This window comes from Myripristis murdjan, chromosome 20, assembly GCF_902150065.1.
Source record: "Myripristis murdjan chromosome 20, fMyrMur1.1, whole genome shotgun sequence".
NCBI classification, from domain to species: Eukaryota; Metazoa; Chordata; class Actinopteri; order Holocentriformes; family Holocentridae; genus Myripristis; species Myripristis murdjan.
The window spans coordinates 2,498,628-2,511,583 of NC_043999.1; the positions used below are offsets into that span (position 1 = coordinate 2,498,628).

At 46.0% G+C, this 12,956-nt stretch overlaps 1 protein-coding gene across 1 annotated transcript in view; it reads left to right on the forward strand.

Moving 5' to 3' along the window:
• Positions 1 to 12,956, forward strand: part of scn5lab (sodium channel, voltage gated, type V-like, alpha b) — a 192,721-nt gene that overhangs the window by 13,939 nt on the left and 165,826 nt on the right. The window contains exons 4-5 of the mRNA XM_030079285.1: positions 6,318 to 6,407; positions 9,215 to 9,343. Of these exons, the coding sequence (XP_029935145.1) occupies positions 6,318 to 6,407; positions 9,215 to 9,343 (219 nt within the window). The remainder of the gene's footprint in view (positions 1 to 6,317; positions 6,408 to 9,214; positions 9,344 to 12,956) is intronic.

The following is a 12,956-nucleotide window of genomic DNA, read 5'->3' on the forward strand; positions in this document are numbered from 1 at the left end:
TTGGTGTGTTAGTGTGTTAGTGTGTTGTTGTTAGTGTTAGTGTGTTGGTGTGTTGGTGTGTTAGTGTGTTGGTGTGTTGTTGTTAGTGTTAGTGTGTTGGTGTGTTGGTGTGTTAGTGTGTTAGTGTGTTGTTGTTAGTGTTAGTGTGTTGGTGTGTTGGTGTGTTAGTGTGTTGTTGTTAGTGTTAGTGTGTTAGTGTGTTGGTGTGTTAGTGTGAGTGTGTTGGAGTGTTAGTGTGTTAGTGTGTTGGTGTGTTAGTGTGTTGGTGTGTTAGTGTGTTGTTGTTAGTGTGTGTTGGTGTGTTAGTGTGTTGGTGTGTTAGTGTGAGTGTGTTGGAGTGTTAGTGTGTTAGTGTGTTGGTGTGTTAGTGTGTTGGTGTGTTAGTGTGAGTGTGTTGGAGTGTTAGTGTGTTAGTGTGTTGGTGTGTTAGTGTGTTGTTGTTAGTGTGTGTTGGTGTGTTAGTGTGTTGGTGTGTTAGTGTGAGTGTGTTGGAGTGTTAGTGTGTTAGTGTGTTGGTGTGTTAGTGTGTTGGTGTGTTAGTGTGAGTGTGTTGGAGTGTTAGTGTGTTGGTGTGTTGGTGTTAGTGTGTGTGTGTTAGTGTGTTAGTGTGTTAGTGTGAGTGTGTTGGTGTGTTAGTGTGTTGGTGTGTTGGTGTTAGTGTGTGTGTGTTAGTGTGTTAGTGTGTTAGTGTGAGTGTGTTGGTGTGTTAGTGTGTGAGTGTGTTAGTGTGTGTGTGTGTGTGTGTGTGTGTGTGTGTGTGTTAACCTGTATCCCAGCAGCAGGCTGGGCTCTGTGCTGTTCTGCAGTGATTTCTCTCACTTTATCACTTTAAGTTGTTCACATTTTGGCCCAAAGTCAGAAAGCTGCAGTTTCCCTATACGGCAACATGACACATACTCCTTTACTCCCAAACTTCCTCCTCTTCCTCGTCCTCCTCCTCCTCCTCTTCCTCGTCCTCCTCGTCCTCTTCCTCCTCCTCGTCCTCTTCTTCTTCCTCGTCCTCCTCCTCCTCCTCCTCGTCCTCTTCTTCCTCCTCCTCGTCCTCCTCCTCCTCCTCTTCTTCCTCCTCCTCCTCCTCCTCCTCGTCCTCCTCCTCCTCCTCTTCTTCCTCCTCCTCCTCCTCCTCTTCCTGCTCCTCCTCCTCGTCCTCCTCCTCCTCCCCCTCTCTTGTCTATTTCGGGCGTGCTCGGCGGTGTTGAGAGATGTCGGGCCGGCGACACGCTGCTGTTGTCAGTGGGATAAGTAGGTGAAGAGGTCGGCAACAGAGGTGTGGCACTGCTGGTGGCTGTGTGTGTGTGTGTGTGTGTGTGTGTCAGTAAAAGAGAAAGAAACAACGAGGCAGAGTGTGTGTGTGTGTGCATGCATCTTGCGTGTGTATGTTTGTGTATATGAGGGCGAGAGGGACAAAATAAGTTGTGGTGGAGGCTCCTGATCAGTGTGTGTGTGTGTGTGTGTGTGTGTGTGTGTGTGTGTGGTGAGTTCAAGTGTGTTCTGGATTGCTGCCCAACCACACTGGCGCCACAATGACAGGCTGTGGTGTGAGGTGGACACACACACGCGCACACACACACACACACACACACACACACACACACTCGAACACACACAAGTTCTTGACTGATGAGACATGGGTGTTCTGAGATATGAGAATGCAGGGACTGTGTGTGTGTGTGTGTGCGTGTGCGTGTGTGTGTGTGTGTGTGTGTGTGTGTGTGTGTGTGTGCAGGGTGTAGACCCCCCCCCCCAGGTGATGTGTATCAACACCACACGCTCTATAGTCTTTGACAACACACCACGTCTGACTACATTTCCCACAGGGCTTTGCTCTGCAGGAAGTACAGTCGGCGGCGTATCCCAGAAGGCCTTGCTGTCGTCCGTCTGGGGACAGAGGACGTCCCGGAGCCCAAACGGCGCCGCAGCTTCCTGCTGTTGCTGTGTTGCATCAGCGCCGCCTGGCTGCGTGTGATTGGCTGAGCTCGGGCGCCGTGTCGCTCTGAGTTGATGAGTTGCCCTGATGCTCCTCATGTTGCAGTGATGCTGCATTCAGGCGCTGCTGCATTTGTGCTGCGTTCACACTGCATTGCTGTAACGATGCCCTCACGTTGCCTTCATGTTGCCCTCATGTTGCCTTCATGTTGCCCTCATGTTGCCTTCATGTTGCCCTCATGTTGCCTTCATGTTGCCCTCATGTTGCCTTCATGTTGCCCTCATGTTGCCTTCATGTTGCCCTCACGTTGCCTTCATGTTGCCCTCATGTTGCCTTCATGTTGCCCTCATGTTGCCTTCATGTTGCCCTCATGTTGCCTTCATGTTGCCCTCATGTTGCCTTCATGTTGCCCTCACGTTGCCTTCATGTTGCCCTCACGTTGCCTTCACGTTGCCTTCATGTTGCCCTCACGTTGCCTTCACGTTGCCTTCATGTTGCCCTCACGTTGCCCTCACGTTGCCTTCATGTTGCCCTCATGTTGCCTTCACGTTGCCCTCACGTTGCCCTCACGTTGCCTTCATGTTGCCCTCATGTTGCCCTCATGTTGTCATTATGTTGCCCTCACATTGTCATTATGTTGCCTTCACATTGCCGTTATGTTGCCTTCACATTGCCGTTATGTTGCCTTCACATTGCAGTTATGCTGCCCTCATCTGGCCCTCACATTGCTATTATGCTGTTATGTTGCCGTTATGTTGCCGTTATGTTGCCGTTATGTTGCCGTTAGGTTGCCGTTAGGTTGCCCTCATATTGCCATTATGTTGCCCTCACATTGCTTTCACATTGCCCTCACATTGCTGTTATGTTGCCCTCACATTGCCCTCACTTTGCCCTCACATTGCCCTCACTTTGCCCTCACTTTGCCCTCACATTGCCCTCACATTGCTCTTACATTGCTTTCACATTGCCCTCACATTGCCCTCACATTGCCCTCACATTGCCCTCACATTGCTTTCACATTGCCCTCACATTGCTGTTATGTTGCTTTCACATTGCCCTCACATTGCCCTCACATTGCCCTCACATTGCTTTCACATTGCCCTCACATTGCTGTTATGTTGCCCTCACATTGCCCTCACATTGCCCTCACATTGCCCTCACTTTGCCCTCACATTGCCCTCACATTGCTGTTATGTTGCCCTCACTTTGCCCTCACATTGCTGTTATGTTGCCCTCACATTGCCCTCACATTGCCCTCACATTGCCCTCACGATGCCCTCACATTGCCCTCACATTGCTGTTATGTTGCCCTCACATTGCCCTCACGATGCCCTCACATTGCCCTCACATTGCCCTCACATTGCCCTCACATTGCCCTCACATTGCCCTCACATTGCTGTTATGTTGCCCTCACATTGCCCTCACATTGCCCTCACATTGCCCTCACATTGCCCTCACATTGCTGTTATGTTGCCCTCACATTGCCCTCACGATGCCCTCACATTGCCCTCACATTGCCCTCACATTGCCCTCACGTTGCCTTCATGTTGCCTTTGCTGCGTTGCGTTGGCTGGTGTGTTGCTGTTGCGTTTTCGTTGCCTTGTGTTGCCGTGTCTCTGCTCTGGCATTTGCTTTGACTTTAAAGTCACATTGTCTTTGCGATGTCATGTCACTGCGTTGCCTTTGTGCTCTGTTTATGTGGTGTTGATGTTGTCATGGCGTTGCCTTTGCGTTGGCGTTGCCGTCGTGTTTGTGTTGCGTTGCATTTCTGCCTCATTCACGTTGCTCTGCCTTGGCGTCACCTTTGTGCTGCGTTCATGTTGCTTTCACACGGTTTCCTCTGCATCACCTGGGAAGCGTCCGGGCTCAGAGACGATGGAGGTCCAGGTGTTGCCGGCTGTTTGTTGCCGGCTGTGTGTTGCCGGCTGTGTGTTGCCGGCTGTGTGTTGCCGGCTGTGCGTTGCTGTTTCCTGCTGAAGTGACGTGTCAAACTGAAACGCTCTCCTGCTCTCGTGGCGTCTCTCTGCGGCGGCGCTTCCCGTTGAATCTAAAGAGCGTCCTGTTCCTCGGGGCCTCTGGTGCTGAAGCCGCTCTGCAAAAAAAAAAAAAAAAAAAAAAAAATCTTTCCGTGGCGATTGTCTTTCTGTGGAGAGAGAGAAAAAAAAAACAGGAAAGGGGGTTAAAGAGAAAGAGAAAGAGGAAGAAGTGTGGAGGAAGAGCGACGGCGGCGAGCGAGAGAAACAGGGATCCCGCCGAGAGTGTGGGAAGTGTAATAATATTAGCGGTACGGTGGCCTGGGAGGTCCATAACAGCAGAGGTATCATTACGGTGTAATTAGCTCTCGGCTCTGAGGCGACATTGGGGGATTTTTGCTTTGTTTGTCGATCCGTAAGCGCATTATCCCGGCGGCGGCGGCCGCGGCAGCAGCGCCGCACGCACAACATCATTACAGCCGGCACTCAATCAACAATTAGCCGGCGTTAAAATAACTTTCAGCTGGAGTTTGGGCCGCTCTCACACAGGGAATATGTTCCCTCCGCCAAATTACAATAATTATGATTCACTTATAGCCGTGATTGACAGGCAGGCAGGTTTCTGGAACTCTCTCCCACCTGAAACGTCGGTGGCGTTTTGCCGCGGCGTGGCGGGCTGTGCGAAGGTGATATTTAACACGTACCGCTGGCTTCTGACACTTTGCAAAGTTTCTGCTCCCCCGTTAAATGGCGGTTATACAAGAGCGGGCACTTTGTGCGGCGGCTGCTGTTAATGGCATATTAATTTGCTTTATTGAATGTGGCAGGCGTCGGAGGTGGCCGGGAGACGCACGCGCTAACTTCGCCTGGCTTTTCAATCCACTTCGTCTTTATTTAGCCCTAATGGGAAATTACTGCAAGGTATTAAAACACACACACACACACACACACACACACACACACACACACGAAGAATCACATCAACATCAGGCACGGTGGAAGAGAGGGTTTGGACTTTTTCGTTTTACATTTCAGGTGTTGAGCTGAAACTGAAGCTCGAGCTCCCGCCTCGAAATCACAGAAAAACGCACCGAAAGACGCTTTTTCTCTGGTGGCTGGTTCAATCAATCAATCAATCCAATTTTATTCATATAGCACCTTTCAAACAAATGCATGATATTCAAGGTGCTTTACATCTTGATGGACAAATAAGCATAAAATAAGAAGTGAAAGGACAAGGAGACCGATGCACGCTCATAAAATATGGTTAATTAAAAAAAAAAAAAAAAAAAAAAAAACTGAATAAAATATATTAAAAAAAAAACAATATGAAATGATTTAAAACAGTAAAGACACAGCAATAATAAAATAACTCAAGAATAAGATGCCGAATATAAAAAATATAAAAACAATATGAAATGATTTAAAACAGTAAAAACACAGCAATAATAAAATAACTCAAGAATAAGTTACTGAATAAAGATATAAAAACAATATGAAATGATTTAAAATAATAAAGACACAGCAATAATAAAATCACTGGTTGATTTCTGTGTGTCTCTCTGTGCCACTGTGCTCTGAGTCAGATGAACTAAAGATCATAATAAACTATTTTAGTGCTAATATCCAATTTATTATGAGATATTTGAGAGAAAAACAGCCGTCAGTCGAGTTAAAGGATATTACCGGTGATTTTCTTATGTTTGTTTGAATCTTGAGCTCTTGCAGGGGAGCGAAAGATTTCACATCAGAGTCAAAATGTGAGTTTGTGGTTGAAGCAGCCGCCTGATAATGTTCTGCTTCTCCACATTCAGAAACCACACAGCTGATGATTGGCTGTGGAAAGCAAAGCGTTTCCCCGCTTAGGGACTATTTTCCCCGGCGGAGTGGGAGGAACCAAAACGACTCGGTTTAGGTTAGGGACACGTCCTGGTTCATGTTCAAACATGTCCAACTTGCTGTCCTCCTCTCGCTTCACGTCACGACACAAAACCTGAAAACGTCTCGTCTCAGCGTCTCCTCCGTTTGCAGAAATGTAAAATATCAACTTTTTTTTGTTGTTTTTTTTTGTTTTTTTCTAACTGGGCTGCCGTTTCACTTTTCGCGCCGGTTTCAAACAAAAAGTCCTGAAAAGCCAACAGTGCTGCTGCTTTTAGGAAAACTCATGTGGAGGACTTTATTGGGCTGCTGGAAAACTGGAGTGAAGAAAGTGTGAAGGCTCTGAAAGTTCATGTTCATGTCTGGAGATAAAAGTGAACATGCAGAGGAACGGAGACGGTCCTTTAAACGGAGCTAAGCTGTTATGAAGTGTGTGTAGGTCATGTATCTGTGCTGTTGTGGTGTGTGTGTGTGTGTGTGTGTGTGTGTGTTTGTGTGTGTTGTTATATGAATCGTTCTTCCTTAACCCCGCGCTGCACGTTATTCAGTTTGTTCATCATGTGCACCATCCTGACCAACTGTTGCTTCATGGCCATGTCTGAACCGGCGTACTGGGCCAAATACCTCGAGTGAGTACACCCTCCAGCCTCTCTCTGTGTGTGTGTGTGTGTGTGTGTGTGTGTGTGTGTGTGTGTGTGTGTGTGTGTGTGTGTCAGTGATCTAATCAGCTGTTTGCAGTTTCCAGCGTAACCCTCTGAGACCTGAGCAAAGCGGCTTGATTTCTTTGAAAAACACAGGAAAAAAAGCAACGAGCAACTTAACAAGAAATGAGCCCAAAATTTGCAGGAAATTAAATAAGAAAATGACCTGGAAATTCACAAAATAAATAAATAAATAAATAAATAAATAAATAAATAAAAATAAAAATTATAATAATAATAAATATGAGAGAGAGAGAATTATTGCAAAGTTAGTAAAAAAACAAAAATCAGAAAAAAATGTCCAGAAAACTACATATTTACATAAACAGTATATTCATCATAATTATATAGTAAAATACTAAAAAATATATATAAAATTATAATACAGGATGAAAAGAAATTTCAGGTCATTTTTTTTTTTTTTGAGGACTTTTTTGCTTATTTGGGTCGGTTTCACGTCATTTCCTTGTTTGTTTTGTTTTTCTTCTTTTTTGTGTCTAATATTCAGCTAATTTTCTTTTTACTTAATTTCTTAATTTTTGCGGTCGTTCTGTTGTTATGTTGCTTGTTGCCTTTTTCCTGTGTTTTTGAAATAAATCAAGTGAGTCTGCTCGGGTTTCAGAGGGTTCATGTTTGACCTGGCCGTCTGTCTGTCTGTCTGTCTGTCTCACTGTCTGTCTGTCTGTCTGTCAGCGCTGCAGGATGATGACGATGAGTTAGTGAGTGCTGGGGTGAAGGTCTGTGCAGTAAGAAGGGAAAAACACTCCTGTAGTTCAAACTCACACACATGCACGTTCACGCCCGTGCACGAGCATCACGGCTGTTTTCAGCAGGACGGTGGACATGAGCTCTGAGCGCCGTGAGCAGAACCTCAGCAGACGAAAAACAGGATTTTTCTCCCAGAATCCACCAGAAACACAACTGGAACTGTATGATGAACACCGAACACAGTGTTGGGCACACGCTGCTAAACACAGTGTCAGGGTCAGGGTTAGACGCTGCTAAACACAGTGTTGGGGTCAGGGTTAGACGCTGCTAAACACAGTGTTGGGGTCAGGGTTAGACGCTGCTAAACACAGTGTTGGGGTCAGGGTTAGACGCAGCTCAACATTTCTGATGGACAATCTGTGTGTGTTTGTTTAAAACTGAGAGGAAGGAGAGCTTTCTGTGGGGATCTGCCGGCAAAATGTGTGCTGAACACGACGTCGCAAACCCGGACAAACCAGGACGTCTGGTCAGCGATTGGTCAATGAGTCTCAGTCGTTGCCGTAGTGACGCACTCCCAGTCTCCTCAGGCCACAGTCCCGGGGGTTCATGTCCCTCAGAAGCTGCGGGACACTTCCGACGGGACAACAGACTCACTGCAGAGCTGAAGGGCAGAATGAGAGACACTTTGCTAAAAACACAAAACGGCTCCTCTGCATCATGACTGTGAGACACTAGCGGTGTGTGTGTGTGTGTGTGTGTGTGCGTGTGTGTGTGTGCAGAGACCCTGCCCTCTGCGGGTGTGTCGCGTCCATCCAATCACAGCGCAGCACCATGAGCCAGAGCGGCAGCACCACGTCCAATAGGAAGTGAGGAAAATTGCGGAGGAGGAGGATGAAGAGCGACGGCCTGTTTTTTGTTTTTTTTTTCGGAATATGGCAATGTTCCATTTTTTCATTCCATCGCCATCCTAGGAAACAAAATCTGGCTGCTGGTGGTTCCTGCTCGTTCTGACTTTAACCGTTGATGTTTTGTGGAATCAGGTTCTAACTTAGAACATGAAAAGAGCCACGGACGACATTTCCAGGCACACCAACGGAGCCTGATGCATATGCTGCTGGGTGTGGAGATGAACCCTGAATCCTGCAGGATTAGGGTTAGGATTAGGATTAGGGTTAACCCCGAGCAGCGGCCATCTTAGCTCCATCATCCCGGCTGTGCATGCTAAGTGTGTGTGGAGGTTCTGCAGAGCGCTGAGCACGAGGATCCATCACCTCGCTCTGACGCCCCGGAGGATTTTATGGCCGTTCCTCACCGTGACTCACGCCACAGCGGGGAGCCTCATTAATCCCGGGGGAAGAACGGCCTTGTGGGTATTACAGCGTTGAGACGGCGGGTGCTAACATGAAGCTTCTCACTGCAGAGACAGGAAACCAAACTGAGAGCACCGTTCAGTGTTTTGTCCATCGGGGGCAGCACTGAGCACTAAACTGTGGGGCTAAACGCTCTAACCTGATCAGTCTGTTTGAGTCCAGATATTGATTGGTAGCTGCTCGTTTTCACCAACACACACAAAAACATGGACGGAAACCCTGCGGGACAGTGTTGCTAGGATACGCCCGGCACCGTCCACCAATCGGAGCCGTTCAGAGGCGGGGCCTGTGCAGGACGCTCCAGGGAGACGTCGCTGAAATAGAGACGACGCCAGCGATGTTTATGCCGGGCGGAGAGAGAGAAACGTTAACGAGGGGGCTAAAGGGAGGCAGACGGATAGAGAGGAAGGAAGAGAGAAAGAGGGAGAGAGAGAGAGAGAGAGAGAGAGAGAGAGAGAGAGAGAGAGAGAGAGAGGTGCTGGCTCTGTCTGATGTCGTCGTCCTGCACGTGACAGACAGACACTGAAGCATCTGGAGGTTTTGTTCATTTTATGAGCTCTGTCCCGCTTTGCTCTTCGTCCTTCCTCGTCCTTTAACCCCCCCCCCCCGTGCCCCTCCCCCTCGCCCCCCACCTCCCTGCACCCCCCCCTCCCCCAGGTATACCTTCACAGGTATCTACACGTTTGAGTCTCTGATCAAGATCCTGGCCAGAGGGTTCTGTATCGGACCCTTCACCTTCCTGAGGGACCCCTGGAACTGGCTGGACTTCAGCGTCATCGTCATGGCGTGAGTCACACACACACACACACACACACACACGCACACACACACACACACACACACACACACACGCACACACACACACACGCACACGCACACATGCACACACACACACACACACAGAGCTGAGAGGAACGGCCTCGTGTTCAAACTGACTGCCGTGCCTTTGGACTTCATTTAAAGCCTCCAGAAAACAAACAAACAAACAAACAAACAAACAAAAATAACAAAAACAAAAAAAAGCAAATAAAAAATTTTGCATTTTGACCTCATTTAAAGCCTCCTGGAAAAAACAACAACAAAAAACAAACAAACAAACAAAAAACAAAAAAAAAAAAAAACCTTTGCATTTTGACAGAATTTAAAGCCCCTGGAAAACAAACAAACAAATAAAAAATGGTTCCTTCTTCCTGTTTCCTACTTTCTGCTTCCTGTTTCCTGCTTTATACTTCCTGCTTCTTTCTTCCTGTTTCCTGGTTCCAGCGTCTTGGTTACTGTTTCCTACTTCCTGTTTCCTACTTCCTACTCCCTGCTTCCTGTTTCCTACTTCCTGCCTCCTTCTTCCTGTTTCCTACTTCCCACTTCCAGGTTACTGTTTCCTACTTCCTGCTTCCTACTTCATGCTTCCTGGCTCCAGGTTACTGTTTCTCACTTCCTACTTCCTGCTTCCAGGTTCCAGCTTCCTGTTTCCTGCTTCCTACTTCCAGGTTACTGTTTCCTACTTCCTGCTTCCTTGTTCCAGTGTCCTTTTTCCTGCTTCCTACTTCCTGCTTCCTGTTTCCTGGTTCCAGCTTCCTACTTCCTGTTTTCTGCTTCCTTCTTCCTGCTTCCTGTTTCCTGTTTTCTGCTTCCTATTTCCTGCTTCCAGCTTCCTACTTCCTGTTTCCTCTCTATAATTCTCTAAACTTTTATATTCACACATTTAACTTTGACTTCACTCTCCCAACCAAATTAGCTTTAATAAATAAATATCTTAAATATCTTTAATAGTCATAAATATCGTTTCCTCGTGATTTAAAAAACGTGAAAAACTTTGAAAAACTTTCAGAGGAGGTGGGAGGGGCTTAATTTTCTGTTTGTTGTTTTGTGTTGTGTTTTTGTTAATTTTCTGCTTGTATTCTTATACGTTGTTTTTCTAATGTACTAAAGTGACGGTGATGTTTTTGTTAATTTGCTAGCTGCCTGCTTTTTCTTCCAATAATCTGCCAGTAGGATGAGATAATCAGAGATAATCCCACTTGTTTCTGATGCTAATCAACTTGTTTCCAGAATTTCCTTGAATAAAGTGTCATTTTGTTGATCCTGGTGGCTGATCTGCCTCATTCTGCCTCGTTTCAGCACATTTAGACTTAAAACTCCTGAATCTGAGCTGGAAAAAAGTGGGATTATCATCTCATCCCACTGGCAGATTTTTGACCTTTTTTTTTTTGAAGATTGAAGATCCTGTCGCTGCGTCAGGCCGACCTCTGACCTCTGACCTCCCAAATCCCTCGACTCCAGCAGCTCTCCTGGGCCCGTCCCGTGTGTGTGTGTGTGTGTGTGTGTGTGTGTGTGTGTGTGTGTGTGTGTGTGCTGACGCGTCTCTCCAGGGGCTGTTTGTCACTTGGCAGTAGGTGTGTCTGTTTAGAATGAACTCACACCTGTTCTCACCAAATTAAAAGCACATCGTCAGTGGCTACGGCAGCTGGGAGGGGCCAGAAGACCTTCAGTGACAAAATATGAACCCGAGCAAAGTCACTTTCATTCCTGTCAAAAAAAATCCTACATTTAAAAATTAAATTACAGTTACCACAACATGATCAATTAGAAAATAAATACATGAATAAATAAATAATTCACAGAAAATCAGCAACAAAAAAGAAAAAAGAAGAAACATACAAGAAAATTACTAGAAAATGTAGTAAAAACAAAATAAAAAGGAAACTATATTTGTAATTATTGCAATAATAGATTTACAATTATATCACTACACTATACAATTATATTACTACACTAGCACGTAAATAATTTAAAAAATACATGAATAAACAAATCAATAAAATAAAGAAATTGAGCAGAAAAATATCAATAAAAGGAAAATGAAAAAGAAGAAAAAAAAAAACAAAAAAAATGAGAAAATTTAGAAAAACCAAACCAAACCTACTATTTGTATAATAATATATTCAGGATTTAATTAAAGTAAAATGACCAAAGAGAGGTTCGATCAAATGACAAATAATTGATGAAACTTTTCCAAAAATGATTTTTGTTCTTCATAACCTCACTGCTCTGCTGAGGGAGTTTCAACATTTAAATCCAGCTGTAATTTATATTTTTAAAATGAGAAATCTGCTGAAAACTCACCTGAATCTGCATGAACTGAAACGTGATGAGTTTTTTTTTCTGAAAATTTGACATTTTGGAGACAGAAAGTCTTTTGTAATAATTCATGAATCTAAAAAACAAACTGCACTGCTCGATGTTTTCTCCTGAAAAAAACAAAACTTCAAAAAAACCAAATCAGTCTTTGGAGATAAAGGATCTGATGGTGAGAAGATCTTGACAGACGTCTGAACGTACGTGTGTTTATTTATGAAGTCACACACAGTAACTCTGTTCAAACAAGAAAAAAAAACAAAGAAAAGAAAAAACAAAACAACTGTAGGTTTTTTTTCTTCACATGAAACTGTCAAACTCCACAAGTGAAAATCTAAAATCTGAAAAGCGCCCTGAGCTGTCCCGGCTGGTGATTGGCTGATTGATGGGACGTGTCGGCCGTTTGTTTGGTTAGCGATCAGCTGATCGATCAGAGCGAGGGGGCGGGGCTACAAGATAAACGATCAGAGTGAACCGGTGGGATCAATAGTCGACCCCGGGGCCCGGCTCGGCTCACAGACGGTGACATCACACACCCTGCTGGGCCGGGGGCGGGGCTACGGGGGCGGGGGCGGAGCTGCATGCAGGGGGCGGGGCTATAGAAAATACCCACACAGACTGCGTTCACATGCATTATGTCCCATCTTTGCTGCTGTTGAAAAGCATTCTGGGAAATGTAGGAAATTACAAACTGAAGGAAAAGTAGGCAGAGAGAGAGAGCAGGTACACACAGACACACACATACACACACACACACACACACACACACACACACTCTGCCTCCACTCTGATAACTGTCCACAGACAAAGTGCTGCTGTCCCTGCCGCTGAGCTCAGGTCCCAGTATGCACGCACACACACACACACACACACACACACACACTGTCACATTGTGTGTGTGTGTGTGTGTGTGTGTGTGTGTGTGTGTGAGTGTGTGCGTGTTTGTCCTTGAACTGAGGGCCGTCCTGCGGTCAGATGGATCTTTAGCAGGACAGGGACACATAAGTCACCTCTCCGCTGCACACACACACACACACACACACACACACACACACAGGACACAGGGAAACACACAGAGGCTTAGGACACACGCACACACACACGCACACACACACTGTCCGCCCCTGACACATCACCCCTCTGTGCCCGGGCTTTATTAAAACCAGAGTGATGTCGGTAAATAGACACACCCCTCCTCACACACACACACACACACACACACACATGCACACACACACACACACACACACACACACACAGTTAA